The sequence below is a fragment of the Halichoerus grypus genome, chromosome 15, assembly GCF_964656455.1.
Source record: "Halichoerus grypus chromosome 15, mHalGry1.hap1.1, whole genome shotgun sequence".
Lineage (NCBI taxonomy): Eukaryota > Metazoa > Chordata > Mammalia > Carnivora > Phocidae > Halichoerus > Halichoerus grypus.
Genome location: NC_135726.1, coordinates 16,373,491 through 16,391,374, shown reverse-complemented (window position 1 = coordinate 16,391,374; position 17,884 = coordinate 16,373,491). Strand labels below are relative to the sequence as shown.

At 34.9% G+C, this 17,884-nt stretch overlaps 1 protein-coding gene across 10 annotated transcripts in view; it reads left to right on the top strand.

Annotated features, from left to right (window-relative positions):
* Positions 1 to 17,884, top strand: part of NFAT5 (nuclear factor of activated T cells 5) — a 119,304-nt gene that overhangs the window by 66,494 nt on the left and 34,926 nt on the right. For all 10 annotated transcript variants that reach the window (XM_078063741.1, XM_036086819.2, XM_078063740.1 and 7 more), the window contains 3 exons: positions 5,870 to 6,062; positions 8,298 to 8,488; positions 10,734 to 10,906. In XM_078063741.1, the coding sequence (XP_077919867.1) occupies positions 5,870 to 6,062; positions 8,298 to 8,488; positions 10,734 to 10,906 (557 nt within the window). The remainder of the gene's footprint in view (positions 1 to 5,869; positions 6,063 to 8,297; positions 8,489 to 10,733; positions 10,907 to 17,884) is intronic.

The window sequence follows — 17,884 nt, the reverse complement described above, 5'->3', positions numbered from 1 at the left end:
TTCAACCCATTTCCATTTCTATGAGGATTTTAGACTTTTTTCTTTTGATGAAAACAAGAAAAAACTAAATTGATGGTTTGATTCTCATCATTTAGATTCATGTATTTATTTTAAGCTTTTTCTTTGATACATTGTGCTGATATTTTTTAAAAAATATATCACTAATTTTTTTTCCTGTGAATCTGGGTTTATGTACTGGAAGGGTGATAGGACAGGTCATGGTACATGTTTGAGTTTTCATTCATCTCTGCCAGTTCACAGCACTCACTATAAATATATCTGCATATAAATATATTTCAGTGGCCGTAGTACACAATATTTATTGCTATAGTATAGAATACTATGACTTATTTTTAACTTCTTAATTCCTTTAGTACTTTTATTATATTTAATTGCTAGACTTTTTAAATTAGATTTTCCTATAGTACGTTCAACATAATTTGATAAAATTTAACTCAGTGGATTTTGAGAGATTACTCTTCGGGAGGCAGCATATGGTCTTTAGTTGATCCAGAACCTCCTACAATTTCAGGTTGTTACAGAGAGTGATGGAGAAGCGTTAGGTTGGTTTACTACTTGATGACATCATTCATATCTTTTAAGTTAGAGATCTGGTTGAGTATTGTGGAGAATATTTTTTAATGTACATTAATCTTGTTCTTAAATATTCTGTCAGTACATTTTTAAAGTAATAGCTACCATTTATCTACCATTTAAGTGTAATTATTCTATACTGTTTTCTTTTCTCCTCTCACTTAGAACTTCTTTGGGGTGATGTAGTTAAATAAAAGTAAACATTTGAATGTTTTTTCTTTTTAGAAAGTCCAGATTAGGAAATTATCTTAAAAAAAAAAAAAAGATATACCCTTTCCTAAAATGTTGCCCTTAGCAGAGTCAATTCTAGAACATATTTGTACAACTAGTACCTGTAGAATAATGCTCTGAAACATAGTTGCACAGATTTAAAAGGCTCATGTGTATCTGTCATTAAATACGGGTGTTTATTTGGGCTTCAAGGCAAAAAAAAAAAAATTTTTTTTTAAGTTCCAGAAGAGAGATTTTCATTTTTATATTGAAATAAATGTTAAAGATCCAAATGAACAAATAAAATTTTGACATAGGGTTAGTCAACACATATGATTTGCAGTTCCTATTAAAGAGATATCTTGACCTACATCTTTTCTGCTTCTGCTTTTGTATGATAGATATATCTTAGAAATGATTTGAGGTTACCCAGGGAAAGTATAATAACATTTGTCAAGACAAAAATCTCTCATGAAATAATTCATGGAACAGAAACTCATCAAGCAGCAGAAGAAATGTCCAGCTTCTTAGGTAATGGAAAAATATTTGGCACTAGCAAATAGAAATGATGGAAGAAGTTTTCATTTTGAATTTATAAGAACTATATCAAGGAGAGGATAAAAGTTTATGTAAATATATAGAAAAATAGGCTTTTCAAAGCAGTTATTAAGAGGATCTCAAACTAACGTCCTATATTCTTCAACAAGAAAGGTTCTAGAAACATGAAAGAAATTTAGAAATCTTTTGAGGGATAAGGTATATATAGCCTTAGATCTAATGTGCCATATATTTACAATTTCTATAATGCTAAATTATAGGAAATATACTCTCAAATATGTTGTATACAGCAGTTTTATTGATCTTCAAGATGGCAATAGCATTTTTGTATAATTAAAATATTATATAAAAGTTAAAGTTTATTAAGAAAACAAAATCATTTGAAAAGGAACTACTTAGTATTTAAATATTCCTAGCTATGTCATTCTTAAATTCTTCAACTAAATGTCCTGAGAATCAGTAGCCCTATATCTCTTCTAGATATTTATAGAAATTAAGACATGATGTCATCTAGATGTGAAACCCTTTTTAGGCATTTTGTGGTAGAAATTATTTTTTTGTGACGTAGACAACCAAAAGGATGTGTAACACAAAGGAATTAGAATGTCATCTTAAGACTTCTGAAGAGTATGCCAAAACTGGATTTATCTTTTAGATGTCATTTAAAAGTAAAATCCCATACAATTAACTGCTACTTTCTTGTTTGTTCTTAAGCCATCATGCCTTAAAAATTAGTAATTTAATTGACTACTTTTCCAAGGATTAGTTGACATTTTCATTTTTTTTTTTTTTTTTTAAAGATTTTTTATTTATTTATCTGAGAGAGAGAATGGGAGACAGAGAGCATGAGAGGGGGAGGATCAGAGGGAGAAGCAGACTCCCCGCTGAGCAGGGAGTCCGATGCGGGACTCGATCCCGGGACTCCAGGATCATGACCTGAGCCGAAGGCAGTTGCTTAACCAACTGAGCCACCCAGGCGCCCGACATTTTCATTTTTTACATGTCTAAAGATCTAAATATATATATGTATTCCATCTTTACATTTAAGCTTTAGAGAATAAAGATAGTTTTGAGGGCTTTTAAAAGTATCATTTCAGAAGTTGTTTAGTTACATGGACTATTCTTTTTTAAGAATATGTATACTTGTCAACTCACTTAGCAGCCTTCATCCCAAATGAAATATTTTGTTTTACTGAAATAGTAGAACTCGTATTCATCTGTTTATCCTCATAAATATTAGCTTGGCTAGCATAAGTGAATATAAAAACTGTATCTTGCCAAATTCATTGACATATGCTAAATTTTCCTTATATTTCAAACTAAGTGTTCCCTTTTCTTATTATAAAATTAATACATATTAATTACAAACATTTGGAAAAATAGAAGAAAACAAATAACCCATAATCTAGTCACTCAGTACAACTGCTTTTAGCATTTTGCTGTATTTTCTTTTCAGTGAATATTTGGGGGGTGTTTTTACATAGTTTCTGTAAGCGAATATTTTTGCTTTGGTTTTAAAATAAGTAAAAAATGATACCATTGTCGGTTTTCATAGATAAGAGCAAATGTATTGAGAGCACATTGTATTGAAAGCAAATGTTTGAATTTCTGCCCAGAAAGATGAAAAGGAAAATAGGATTTGTTGCCCATTGTTCCAGTTTCAACTCTTTGATTTGTAGAATTTATTCTTCTAGGGCCTTTTAAATGAGTTACACAGGTAATCTTTGACTTACGTATGTCAAACTTACATGAATGGCATTCTTTGGCCAGTTAGGATCCAGTCTTTCTCATCTTACATTAAAATAGGTGCTCTTTTTTATTCTTTCCTTCTTTGTTCCTTTTTCCTATTTGCCTTCAACAAGGACTATTTTCTCAGCACCTTCGGTTTCAGGAATTATGCAGGATTCAGGGAATATGAAGATGATGGAGCACAGTACTAGGCCTCAGAACTCTCCCACTTATCTTGTCAGTCTTCACCCATTCCTTTGCATTCCTTCTTTTCTCCATTCTTGTGTCCCTTTCCTAGCCATGAGGTTCACTCCAGTCCCTGGTTCCATTGAGAATACAATATTTGCTCTTTTTTTTTTTTTTAAAGATTTTATTTATTTATTTTGACAGAGAGAGACACAGCGAGAAAGGGAACACAAGCAGGGGGAGTGGGAGAGGGAGAAGCAGGCTTCCCATGGAGGAGGGAGCCCGATGCGGGGCTCAATCCCAGGACCCTGGGATCATGACCTGAGCCAAAGGCAGACGCTTAATGACTGAGTCACCCAGGCGCCCCAATATTTCCTCTTTTTGTTATTGGTAATAGAGGCAACAACTTGGTTAGAGATGGAGGGTTAAACCTTAGGGCCATTTTTAAGGCTTCTTAGCCACCGTTGTTCTTCTTTGAATTCATAATGTTCCTCTTGGGACCTGTTTGCTTTTGGAGATTTTTGTCCACAGTCATCTCTTGGCTCCTGTATTTTCAGTGTGAGTCATACAGAAAGCAATATAGGCCATGACATTTTATATTATTTTTAAGATTTATCTATTCATTTGAGGGGGGAGGGGCAGAGGGAGATGGAGAGAATCTCAAGCAGACTCCCCACTGAGCACAGAGCCCCATGCAGGGCTGATCTCACGAACCTGAGATTATGACCTGAGCCGAAACCAAGAGTCCAACCTTAATTGACTGAGCCACCCAGGATCCCCTCTGACTCTATTTTAAAATGTACATGGGTAGGGGTGCCTGGGTGGCTCAGTCACTTAAGCGTCTGCTTTTGGCCCAGGTCATCATTCCAAGGTCCTGGGATCGAGACCTGTCTCGAGCTCCCTGCTCCTCTCAGCCAGGAGTCTGCTTCTCTCTCTCTCCCTCTGTCCCTCCCACTGCTCATGCTCTCTCTCTCTCTCTGTCTCACTCACTTTCTCTCAAATGAATAACATCTTTAAAAAAAATGGACGTGGATAATTTTAATTTTTTAAATTTTTTAAAAAGATTATTTATTTATTTGACAGAGAGAGAGACAGTGAGAGAGGGAACACAAGCAAGGGGAATGGGAGAGGGAGAAGCAGGCTTCCCACTGAGCAGAGAGCCCAATGTGGGGCTTGATCCCAGGACCCTGGGATCATGACCTGAGCCGAAGGCAGACACTTTAAAACTGAGCCACCCAGGCACCCCATACATGGATAATTTTAAATGTATTTTAAAACTAATAGTATTGTTTTGTATTTGTCACATTTGCAATGCTTCAGATTAAATGTATTGACCTAAAGTCCTAACCACCATTTGAAGTATTTTTCTTTGAACATACATTCCACATAGCAAATGCATGATAAACAAATATTAGAAATACAAATTTTAAAAATAAAAAAAATTTAAAAAGAAATACAATTAAAAACTAGATTTCCTGGGGTGCCTGGGTGGCTCAGTCGTTAAGCGTCTGCCTTCGGCTCAGGTCATGATCCCGGAGTCCTGGGATCGAGCCCCGCGTCGGGCTCTCTGCTCCGCGAAAAGCCTGCTTCTCCCTCTCCCACTCCCCATGCTTGTGTTCCCTCTCTCGCTGTGTCTCTCTCTGTCAAATAAATGACTAAAATCTTTAAAAAAAAAAAAAATTGATTTCCTATCTGTAAAGCCCAGCTTATAAAGATTTTATATGCTAAGGTCTTTAATTATTTAATCACAAATAAAAATAGTCTGAAAAATTACACTTCTAAGAAAGATTTTTAGAGTAAATCTAATTTCCCAATAAAAATTGGATCACTGATTTTTTTATTATAATTTTTTCAGAAAAATTTTCCTGAGAAAGATATCCAAAAGAATATGTATGCTACATGTACTCTTAATTGTTTTATTAAGGCCTTTTGTTTATTTATTTATTTTTTTTGCTACTCCCACTTTTCTTTTGCTTTGCAAGTCTGATTAGAAGATAATGATAGTTAATCTTGTAGCTTTAAAATTTGTTTTGACTGAAGAACAATGTGAAAGGTTATAATGACATCAGCTATTCTCTTACCTGTTATTCCTGGCTTATTACGTTCAGTCTTCCTCCCCTTCTCCTACCACACATATGCATTTTTTTTTAATTTTTTTATTGTTATGTTAATCCCCATACATTACATCATTAGTTTTAGATATAGTGTTCCATGATTCATTGTTTCTGCATAACACCCAGTGCTCCATGCAGAACGTGCCCTCCTCAATACCCATCACCAGGCTAACCCATCCTCCCACCCCCCTCCCCTCTAGAACCCTCAGTTTGTTTTTCAGAGTCCATTGTCTCTCATGGTTCTTCTCCCCCTCCGCACATATGCATTTTTTATTTTTGCACTGTATAGTTAAATTTTACTACAAAATTTTGAGATAGTTTGCTTATGGAATGTATCTTCCATTAGGCTGTATATTGTCAGTAAGATAATCAGTTGTTTTTAATGTACTGCCTATCCTGTTTCTTCCTTTATCTTAGATGACTTTTGTAGAAAAAAACTCTTTTTGATACTTTTTCCATGTTGTGCTTTGACTTCTCAGAACATTGGAAAACCAAAAAGGAAGTGGAGTAAAGAAGAGCCCTATGTTGTGTGGACAGTATCCTGTTAAAAGTGAGGGAAAGGAGTTGAAGATAGTTGTACAGCCTGAGACCCAGCATAGAGCTCGGTACCTGACTGAGGGTAGCCGTGGCTCAGTAAAGGATAGAACACAGCAAGGCTTTCCTACAGTAAAGGTACTGATTTTATTTAGCAATATACAAAGAATTTCTCCAGTTTTGTTTTTATTTTTGTTTTTATTTTTTTAAAGATTTTATTTATTTATTTATTTGAGAGAAAGAGAGAGAGAGAGAAACAGCATGAGAGGGGAGAGGGTCAGAGGGAGAAGCAGGCTCCCCGCCGACCCGGGAACCCAATGTGGGACTCGATCCCAGGACTCCGGGACCATGACCCGAGCCTAAGGCAGTCGCTCAACCAACTGAGCCACCCAGGCGCCTCCAGTTTTGTTTTTAACCAGCAAAAGCTGCCTACAACAGAATGGTAGAATTGCTAGGTGTATATAATGGAAATTAAAGCAAAACTGAATCCTAAGCCCGATATTGTTACTTTGATGTCATTTGAATTTTAACTTAGATGAAAGAGGAGGTGAGAATGTATTCTGATAAATATCTGGAAATCATGAATTATGTTCTCCTTATATTTGATATAGGTTGCAACTGTATTTATTCCTTCCCAAACTTAATATTTAAGAAGAAATTTTAAAGTGAATTAAAAAAATATTACAGAAATTACTATGAACTTGGAAAATAAGGTTTTTGAGATGGCCAAAGAAATCAGGACTGTTCATCTCAGAAAAGAATGGGTTGATAAATAATTTAAGTCTTCAGTTTAAGAAATAGGATATCAACTGAATCTTCATCTTTTCATAATTTAGACTAAATGAAAAAAGGGGGCTTAAATTTCAGTACCTGGGAAACTTTGTTAGAAAGAGTATTTCTCTTTGAAGACAAACCAAAAAAGAGTTGGGTTGGGGATATTTAATAAGTGTTTCTGCCCCTTATAAAACATTAAATGGAGGAATTTTGGCTAGTCACATGGTAAATTCTTGTTAAATACAGTTTGTGAAAATGTGTTAGTTGAGTAGTATTCAATTGGACTGCCTTTCATTTTAAATTTTAATGAAATAATGGTAGAATCTTGGGATCAGGAAACCTATCCGTGGCTATTTATAAGGTTGGTTAATAGTCAACAACATCATTCCTTATCCCTCTGCTACTCATCACACCAACCCATCCTCAATCCCCCAAACTCAGGACAAATAATAGGTAAATAAGAAATTTCAGTTTTGCTTTTTGTAAATATTTGTCTAACCATACATGTTGATAGTTTGGTCAGTATTTTTAACCCAATTGCTCTAACTTTAAGTTATGCTTTGTTTAAGTACTCTTTGGCCAGAAGTATTATTAGATTGTCTAACTATGATAGGGAGTGAATTGACTGACCTCAAAAGTTTATTTATTCATTCATTCAACAAATATGCACCCCTTTATGTGCCAGACAGTGTTCTAGGTACTGCTAATGGTTTCGGTAGATTGTTTATTTATCTGCTTATTTCCCTCATTTTGATATCTTTTCACAGATATAGCTATACTGGGTTAGAAAAGATGTATGAATTTTTTAAAGCCCTTTGGTATACATTGTACAAGTTATTTTGTGATTTTATGCATTCTATATTAAAAGCTTCAGGGTTTAACTATAAACCTGAACAAAAATCTGCATTGGAAACATTTGTTCCCAAATGCTGCTTTAAATATTTATTTATTCTTCAGCATACAAATTATAACTTATGAAGGCTTGTTAGAGACCTGTAAGGACCCATAGATCCTGGTCTGAACTACCAGTTTTCAAACCATGTTTTGGCCCAGGATTTCATGATGTTGTGTGTGTGTGTATCTAATCTATGCAAATGAGCTCCATTTCCCTTTTATTTATATAGGTGCACTTCACTTTCCTATTTAAATAGCTTTAAAAGAGTAAAAAATTCACTATGTGTATTCATTTGATGATGATGATAATGATGCCACTAACACAATTTAGTGAATTTTCCATTAGTGGTGGTGGTAAATTTTGAACAACCTACATGCTTTGGCAGTCCATAAATTTATAAATACCTAAAGGACTGTGTATTCATTTGCATCTGGTTGTACAAATTAATTATAAATGGTAATTTATCATTAAACATAAAATTTTAATCAAAGTGTGATTATTACAGAATTAAAACATTTTGTACAGAAACTTAGCCATCTCTCCTTTTTATGAAAATATTGTACTTTCGTTTTTCTTGAGGATTTAAATGATTTCTTTATTATTATCCAGTTATAAATATAGGACTTGGTCTTAAGTGTTTGATTTGACAATCAGATTATTTGAAAGGCTAATTAGTGTTTATGTTCCATGTTATCTCACTCCAGCTGGAAGGCCATAATGAGCCGGTAGTGTTGCAAGTGTTTGTGGGTAATGACTCTGGTCGAGTGAAACCACATGGATTTTATCAGGCCTGTAGGGTAACTGGGCGAAATACAACTCCCTGTAAAGAAGTGGACATTGAAGGCACTACCGTTATAGAAGTTGGTCTTGATCCAAGCAACAACATGACACTGGCGTAAGTACTTAGTATAAAAAATTTTTCAGTATACATTGCACTTTTGCAGTGGGCTCAAAAAAATTTTGGTTTCTAATGTAAAAAAAGAAGATTTTGAGTATTTTATTTAAATGTTTTAAACATTACAAATACAAAAATAGATTATTGCAGAATGGTATAATGGGTTAAAATGAACTCTTTTGCCCTTTGCCATGGAATTCCCATGATGAAAGGCAAGGAAATAAAAGCCAGGTGGAATGCTGGCTTTTTTGAAAATAATATGGATTTACTTGTTGGAATTAATAAAAGTAATGTTAAAAAATAAAAATTACAAACAATTTGATTTGCTCTCCTAAATTCTGCTTTTCTTTTTTTTTTTCTAAATTCTGCTTTCTTAGTGTTTGCATTAGAAACTCTTTGACGGAGACCATTCATGGTACCTTGACCCATTTTAATGTGAAAAAGCATATTGTTGTTCTAAATTCACCTTCTGTTTCTATTTTCCTATATTAAAAAAAAGTATGTTCTGGGACTATGTTTTTTTCATCTTATGCATTTTCAATGCCTAAAATGTATTAGAAGTATTAATGATTTAAATTTAAGAATTTTTTCCCTTAAGCCTTTTGTTAAGGTTCTTTAATCCTAAAATTAAACCATAACAGCAGCAAACATATGAAAAGGGGTAGACTTATGTTGTAATTATTTATATTGGATAGCTAATGACATTTCTCTATTTAGTTTTGAGTTTCCTTTTGAAAGCCGTTTTGAATAGGTTAGTAAGAGGTTAATTGGAAGGGGAAATTTTGAAAAATATTTAGTAAAGACTTATTTTTTAACTTTTGAAAATTATAAAAATAAATGTATATAGTGGAAGAAAGAAAAGAGTTACTGATTATAAAAATAGTGCTTATTCATTATAAGTTGAAAATACAGAACAATGAAAAATAATAAAGAAAAATGAATAATAATAATAAAAAACTAAAAACATACCTCTCAAAAGCCAACTTCCCAGAAATAACCGCTATTTTTTTTTGAGAGAGAGAAATAGAGAGAGCACACAAGCTGGAGGAGAGGCTGCGGGAGAAAGAGAAGTAGGCTTCACTCTGAGCAGAGAGACCCATGCGGGGCTCGATCCCAGGGTCCTGGGATCATGACCTGAGCTGAAGGCAGATGCTTAACCAATGAGCCACCCAGGAGCCCAATAACCACTATTTTGATACATATCTTTCCATCCTTTTTTTCTGGTAACATTGAAATAATACGGTACCCACTGTTTTGTAACCTTGCTTTCACTTACCATCAGCATTTTCCTTATAGTAAATCTTATTTTATAGCATATATTTTAATGGCTATATAGTGTTCCATTCTTTTGGAGACAGTTCCTACTTCTGTTTTGTTTTGTTTTTTAAGTAAAATTCATTCATTCTATTTTAATGTATGAATTAGCTGCAAAAATAGAGGATACATTTATTTTTTAAAAAATAGCAATTGGGGTGCCTGACTGGCTCTTGATCTCAGCGTTGTGAGTTTGAGCCCAACGTTGGGTAGAGAGCATACTTTTAAAAAAATAAATTAAGGGGCGCCTGGGTGGCTCAGCCCATTAAGTGTCTGCCTTCGGCTCAGGTCATGATCTCAGGGTCCAGGGATTGAGCCCTGCATTGAGCTTCCTGCTCAGTGGGGAGTCTGCTTCTCCCTCTACCTCTACCTCTCCCTTGCTCGTTCTCTCTCTCTCTCCAATAAATAAATAAAATCTTTAAAAGAAAATAAAACAGAAAAAATAAACTAAAATTTAAAAATGTCAAAAGTATCTCCTGTAAACCATTACTTATGTTCAGATTTTGAAATAGTGATTTTACTTGACTATTTTTTCCACTATTATTATAAATGAAAAATTGACAAGATTAAGAATTATGAATATTCAGAATTCACCCTTCTGTACTTTTTGAATTTTGAACCTTATGATTGTATTACATTTTCAAAAAATTAATAATTAGCAAAAAAATTTTTAAAAGAAACTTATTTGGGGCACCTGGGTGGCTCAGTTAGTTAAGCCTACAACTCTTGATTTCAGCTCAGGTCCTGGTCTCAGGGATGTAAGGTCGAGCCCCTGTCAGACTCCACACTGCACATGAAACTTGCTTAAGAAGATTCTCTCTTTCTCCCTCTGCCCCTCCCCCCCTAAAAAAAAGAGACTTATTTGGTTAAGAATATTGTACTATTTATACAACAGAAAATATCAGTTAATGTCTTTTTTTGTGTGTGTTAGGGTGGACTGCGTAGGGATATTGAAATTGAGGAATGCTGATGTTGAAGCCAGAATAGGAATTGCTGGTTCCAAGAAAAAAAGCACTCGTGCCAGATTGGTTTTTAGAGTTAATATCACAAGGAAAGATGGCTCCACTTTGACACTGCAGACACCCTCTTCTCCAATTTTATGTAGTAAGTAAGAAAATATATATTGGATTTTTTTCCTTTTCTGTTAATTTGCAGACATCTCTAAATTTCAGATGTATCATATGCTCTAGCTTGTGATCTTGCAAAACTTGAAACATTTTAAAAAGCTGTAGTCAAATTTTCTAGACTGAAAGGTGGATAATATCAAATAATTTTCTAAAGATGTATAGCATTTTGTAGTTCCCTATTATCATCACATACTAATTTTAAAAGTAATTTGAGGGGGCGCCTGGCTGGCTCAGTTGCTAGAGAATGCTACGCTTGATCTCAGGGTCGTGAATTCAAGCCCCCCACATTGGGCGTGGAGCCTACTTAAAAATTTCTTTTTAATTTTGGAAAAAGTACTTTAGGGGCACCTGGGTGGCACAGTTGGTTAAGCTTCCAACTCTTGATAATCAGCTCAGGTCTTGATCCTCAGGGTCATGAGTTCAAGCCCCGCTGTTGGGCTCCATGCTTAAAAAAATATATGTTAAGAAAGAAAAAAAGAAGAAGAAGAATGTAGCAGGAGGGGAAGAATGAAGGGGGGGAAATCGGAGGGGGAGAAGAACCATGAGAGACGATGGACTCTGAAAAACAAACTGAGGGTTCTAGAGGGGAGGGGGTTGGGAGGATGGGTTAGCCTGGTGATGGGTATTGAGGAGGGCACGTTCTGCATGGAGCACTGGGTGTTATGCATAAACAATGAATCATGGAACACTATATCTAAAACTAATGATGTAATGTATGGGGATTAACATAACAATAAAAAAATTTAAAAAAAAAAAAATGTACTCTGAATGGTTTACCTGAAGTAAAATGGAAAGCCAAAGGATTTTTTTGCTGCATCTTTATTGTGTGATAAATTGCTGTGATCCTAAGTCTATTTTCTATTAGAACAGAAGAAACACTAAGGTAAGCAGAACTTTGTAAATATACAGCTGTTGGAGTTCTGATTACAAATTATGGCATTATAGTGTTGGGAAGTGGGAAATGAAATTCTTATTTTGCTAATCTTGGCATAGAAAGTAAATGTGTGTGTGTGTATTTAGATTCAATCATGTTGTTGTACGTGTCTCGCCATATATTCTGCTTTCCCTGTAAGTATTATTACAAGTAATAAATAGGAAAATTTTTTCCTTTATATGTCACTTAAGAAGATTTTCATTGAGTGTAATTTTCTTTGGCATTGTGTTTTTGTAATTTGTACCTGAATTCAGAAGAGCAAAAGAGACTCAGTTCCATTCAGTTGAATTTCCTTTGGGTTGTTTTCTGTATTATGACCTTGCTACCCCTACAGAACCTTTGTTATTGTATTTTAGTTTTGTCAAATTGTTCATCCTTTGTAAATCTTATTTTTCCCTTTCTTTTAATTCATCTTCAAAATGATTATATAGCCATACTCTAGCTTAGCAAACGCCCTAATTTTTTTTTAAGTACTAAAATATCTTTCTGATGTCAAGAGAGCTCAGTTGGATTTCTCTGTTTTTCATTATTATGACAAATTTGTGTTGATACTAGTATTTCCTTGGGCTATTTCTGGGTGATGTGCAATTATAAATAGACTGCTTTTACAAATCATAGATTCCATGTCCATTCTATTGCATTTAGATAGGGACAAAATAAACAATCTGTAGATGGTTTATTGAGTTTTAAAGCTTTTCTAATTGGGGTGCTCCAATTCTGGATTTACTATAATTCACGGTATGTCCCAACTTGACTCTTAAAGGATGAATTTCCAATTTTAATGGTGTATTTGCAGTTCTTTTTTTAAGTGATCTAATACTTTGAGCATGACCATAGCCACTCTCTGAAGGCCAGAGCCAGGAGATGCTAGATAATTGAGATCATACTGCTTCGGCAGAGACTGCGAATTGGTTGCCAACTTTAATTATTTGTTTTTTCTTTCATTAGTGTGTTCAATCATTTCTTCATTTTCTTTTTCATTAAGTTATTATTAAAGTATAAATATAACTGGCTAAAGATGGTAGAAAATACAAAAGAACTGGAAAACATAATTTTCTGAAATTTTTCATCTGTAATTATTATCATTTGTTAATTATCACTCTTCATGATAATATTGTCCACATTGCAAAAAAGTGTATCTCTCTGGGAGGTGATGTGTGGGGTAGATTTGATGGCCCTAAGAAGCAATGGAAAGGATATATGGCCAATGATAAAAATTAACATGCTTTGAACTCTGACTATATGCCAGGGATTTTGTTAAACACTATAAGTATTGTATCATTTAGTCCTCTCTGTTACCTTATATGGATTCCATTCTACAGTTGATGAAACGGAGACTTAGAGTTATTTACTCCCTCAAGGTCACATAGCTAGTAAATAGTAAGACCAGGATTCAGAGCCTCTGCTTTTAGCCACTATGCTATATTATCATTATAATCACTTAAAATTGCAGTGCTGAAACCAAATTTAAACAATTCATTTCATCCTAGCCAAAGCCTCTGGATGGTTAGGACTATGGTTACAGAAAGAGATTGTTAGTGAACTGTTTCCTCTACCTAGGAGATTTATTTGTGTAATTTAGACTTTTTATGAATTGAGAAAATAGATCTCTGTTCATACTGGAGGATTTTACTTGAATACCTGTATTGTCCCTTCCATTTCCTTTTGTAGAAGTCGTTTATTATGGAGGTGTAGGTTATTTATTTTTATTCCTTTAGTTGACTATTTGTCACTTTTCATCTGCTTAGAGAAACTGGATTAGATAAACATGATCAGTACTTTCTTTGAAAGAAAGGGTTACCAAAAACGATGTGGTCTTGCCATTTGTGACAACATAGGTGAATCTACAGGGTTTTATACTAAGTGAAACAAGTCAGAGAAAGACAAATACTGTATGATTTCACTTATATGTAGCATCTAAAAAAAAACAAATGTGAATAAACAAAAAGTAGAATAAGACCTATAAATACAGAGAACAAACTGATGGTAGCCAGGTTGCTGGGGGATGAGCAAAATGGGTGAAGGGAAGTGGAAGATACAAGCTTCCAGTTATGGAATGAGAGAGAATAAAAGGTGCAATATAGGGAATATAGTCAGTGGTATTGTAATAGCATGGTGACAGATGGTAGCTATACTCCTGGTGAGCATAGCATAAGGTATAGAATTGTTGAATCACTATATTGTACACCTGTAACTAATGTAACATTGTATGTATGTCAATTATACTCAAAAAAATTATTTTTGAAAGAATAAAAAAATGAAGGGGTACCTTGACAGTAATAGTTCCCATACTTCTTTTAATTTGCAAATAAGTTTACATGATAGTTTTCATAGTTTGTTCTTTTTTTTTTTTTTTTAAGATTTTTTATTTATTTGACAGAGAGAGCACAAGCAGTTGGAGTAGCAGGTAGAGGGAGAGGGAGAAGCAGGCTCCCTGCTGAGCAAGGAGCCCAATGCGGGGATCCATCCCAGGACCCTGGGATCATGACCTGAGCCAAAGGCAGTTGCTTAACCAACTGAGCCACCTAGGCGTCCCTTTATTTCTTATTAATGTTATTTTCATGGACTTTCATACAAACAGGTTTTTTTCCTTTAAAAAAAAAACTAGCTTAAAATATTTCTAATAGTAATTTCTATGAATATCAATTACATCTAATCCTTTAGGCAAGAATCTAAGCTTCCGTTTTTAAAAATACTTATTTATTTAAGTAATTTCTACCCCCCAACTTCGGGCTTAAAGTTATGACCCTGAGATCAAGAGTCGCATGCTCTTCTCCCTGAGCCAGCCAACCACCCGTAAGCCTCCTGATCTGTACATTGCTAGTGGATCAGTGATTTGATTTTTTGAAAACCTATCATTGTATGTAATGAATGTCATCATTCTTTGTTCAGAATATAATTTTAATTTGATCTTCATGGGTTTTCATTAAATATACTACCTAGCAGTCTGTAGATTGATCAGACAATCTTTTTTTATTGTTTAACTGACAACAAAATGAAATCTTTTAAAATTTTTATTACTTTTTAGGGGCACCTGGGTGGCTCAGTCGTTAAGCATCTGCCTTCGGCTCAGGTCATGATCCCAGGGTCCTGGGATCGAGCCCCACATTGGGCTCCCTGCTCCGTGGGAAGCCTGCTTTTCCCTTTCCCACTCCCCCTGCTTGTGTTCCCTCTCTCCCTGGTCTCTGTCTGTCGGATAAATAAATAAAATCTTTTTTAAAAAAATGTATTACTTTGGGGTGCCTGGGTGGCTCAGTTGGTTAAGCGACTGCCTTCGGCTCAGGTCATGATCCTGGAGTCCTAGGATCAAGTCCCACATCGGGCTCCCTGCTCAGCAGGGAGTCTGCTTCTCCCTCTGACCCTCTTCCCTCTCATGCTCTCTGTCTCTCATTCTCTCTCTCAGAAATAAAAAATCTTAAAAAAAAGAAATTTTATTACTTTTTAATTACTTTTGTTTAAATATTAAACTAGATGTACAGGAAAAGGCATTAACTTCAATATTACTTTTCATAGTATTATTTTATCTCTGTCTTATACTCTGTGGTTTATAAAGCGCTTTCATGTATGCTGAGGTCTTAGGAAGTTAATAAATAAATGTTTCCCTTGTAATTGGAGTTAGACACATAGGAGTTAGAGAAATTGAGATGATAATGCCAACTTGACTACTGATAAAACTGTTCAAAAGAGGACTTTTTCATCCCAGAGTAGGATACATCTATCCACCCAGTCAGAGCAGCCTTCTACAATTGCAGGCCTCTTATCAACAGGCACAAACCATCTAAAACGTATGCTTTGTGCATGTAGGCAGTTGCAGAAGAGGGAGGAAAGAAGACTGGGCTAATCATGCCCAACCCCTGGTTCCAAATCCTCTGTAGTTAAGTCATTCCTCCTCTCTAGTGAGTATTAATCGAATGGAGTTTCCTATTAATAGTAGTACTACATTATCCCATTTGATCTTGACAACAAGTCTGTTATTAATAAAGTAGAAATGATTGGTTTCACTTTAATAGAATAGGGACAAACTGTTGAGAGTAGGAAATGATAGATAAGAGATAATCTGATTTTTTTGTTCATTATTTTGAGCTGATATCTACTATAAAATATAGGGAAGAATTAATTTTTATCAACTTTAATAGTGGATATACTTTTTAAGTTGTATAGCTTATAATTAGGGTTTTGGCATATAGGCATCTAATTATCTTAAATTCACATACAATTAGGTTCATGCTTTCTGTCCTATAATAGACAGCTTCTTTTTTTCTTTTATAATAGTTTACTGAGATATAACTTGCAAACCATGCAATTAAGCCTTTTAACGTGTACAGTTTTATCATATTCACAAAGTTGTATGACCATCACCGTTATCTAATTTTAGAACATTTTTATTGCCACCAAAAAAGGAAACCCTGTACCTCTTAGCAGTCACTCTCCATTCCCCCGTTATCCGCGAGCCTGGAAACCACTATTCTATTTTCTGTCTCTATGCATTTGCCTATTCTGGACATTTCATATAAATGGGATCATACAATAGGGGCACCTGGGTGGCTCAGTTGGTTGAGCGGCTGCCTTCAGCTCAGGTCATGATCTCAGGGTCCTGGTCTCCCTGCTCAGCAGGGAGTCTGCTTCTCCCTCTCCCTCTTCCCCTCCCTCCCTCTATCTCTCCCTCTCTAAATATATGTGTGTGTGTATATATATATACACACACACACTGAAGAAGTGGTAAGATTTGAAGTTAGTAGAGCCAGGCAAGATCTGTTTTATAGGAACTTGTGTGTTGAGCTAAAGAATTTGAATTTTAACCTGACCACTTTAGGAAACGTGAGGCTTGCACTTAGGCTTTAGAGTGTGGGGATATGAGGGAGGAGGAAAAGTAAACATATAAATAATACACAGTGAAACAAAGGGCCCAAAAAATCTTTTTATTTAAAAAATTTAAAATAAGAATGTTTGTTCCATTATGGGTTCCTGGTTTATGTTTATTTCCATGAATATAACCTTTATGACAGGTTTGAGTAATTGGAATAGAAAGAGAGGTAAAAAGGAAATAGGTTAGTAAGAAGGGTTAGAATTGGAATGGGAGGTAGAAGGAAACAGGAAGATGAGAGGGAGGCAGAAGAGGAAGAGGGACCAAAAGGTGATAGAGGTGGAAAGGAGGAGAGGAAACAGACATTTGATCTTCCAACTAGAGACACTCAGTGGAAAGAAGGCCTATTGCCAGTATTCATGTTGTGCTTTATGACATTGAAAAAGAAGGTCTGCTTTTACTTGCTGGTTGAACAGTGACCATTGCATCCATTATCTGTTTTTGTTTATTTGTTTTTAAGGGGATGGAAGAATTATCCCCTTTTATATTCTTGACCTATTTCTATTTCTCCAGACAATACAGGTATACATGTTTTTTGTTTTGTTTTGTTCTGGTATATTGTATATATTATTTGGTGATACTGTATCAAATTAAGAATATCAATTTTCATACTTTTTTAGTATCTACCCTCCTATGCTAATTTTTTAAATATAACAAAATTAATTTATAGCTTTCTTCACAATAATGTATATTGGATTAAATCTGACTGAATTTAACAAGTTTCTACTTCCCTTATTTCTCTGTATCCCACAACTTCAGGAAAAGGATAATATCATTGAATAAACTTCCCTTCTCTTCACAGACATTATTAAAAAGCTTTACTAATGGGGCGCCTGGGTGGCTCAGTCGTTAAGCGTCTGCCTTCGGCTCGGGTCGTGATCCCAGGGTCATGGGATCGAGCCCCGCATCGGGCTCCCTGCTCAGCGGGAGGCCTGCTTCTCCCTCTCCCACTCCCCCTGCTTGTGTTCCCTCTCTCGCTGTGTCTCTCTCTGTCAAATAAATAAATAAAATCTTTAAAAAAAAAAAAAAGCTTTACTAATTCTTTTGGCATGCTGTTATTTTTCAGTATTCAGATATTCATTAATTTTTTTCAACTTTATTTTTGAGCTGCTATTTGAAAAGCATCTAGAAGCACATTGTTTTTATAATACCAGAAA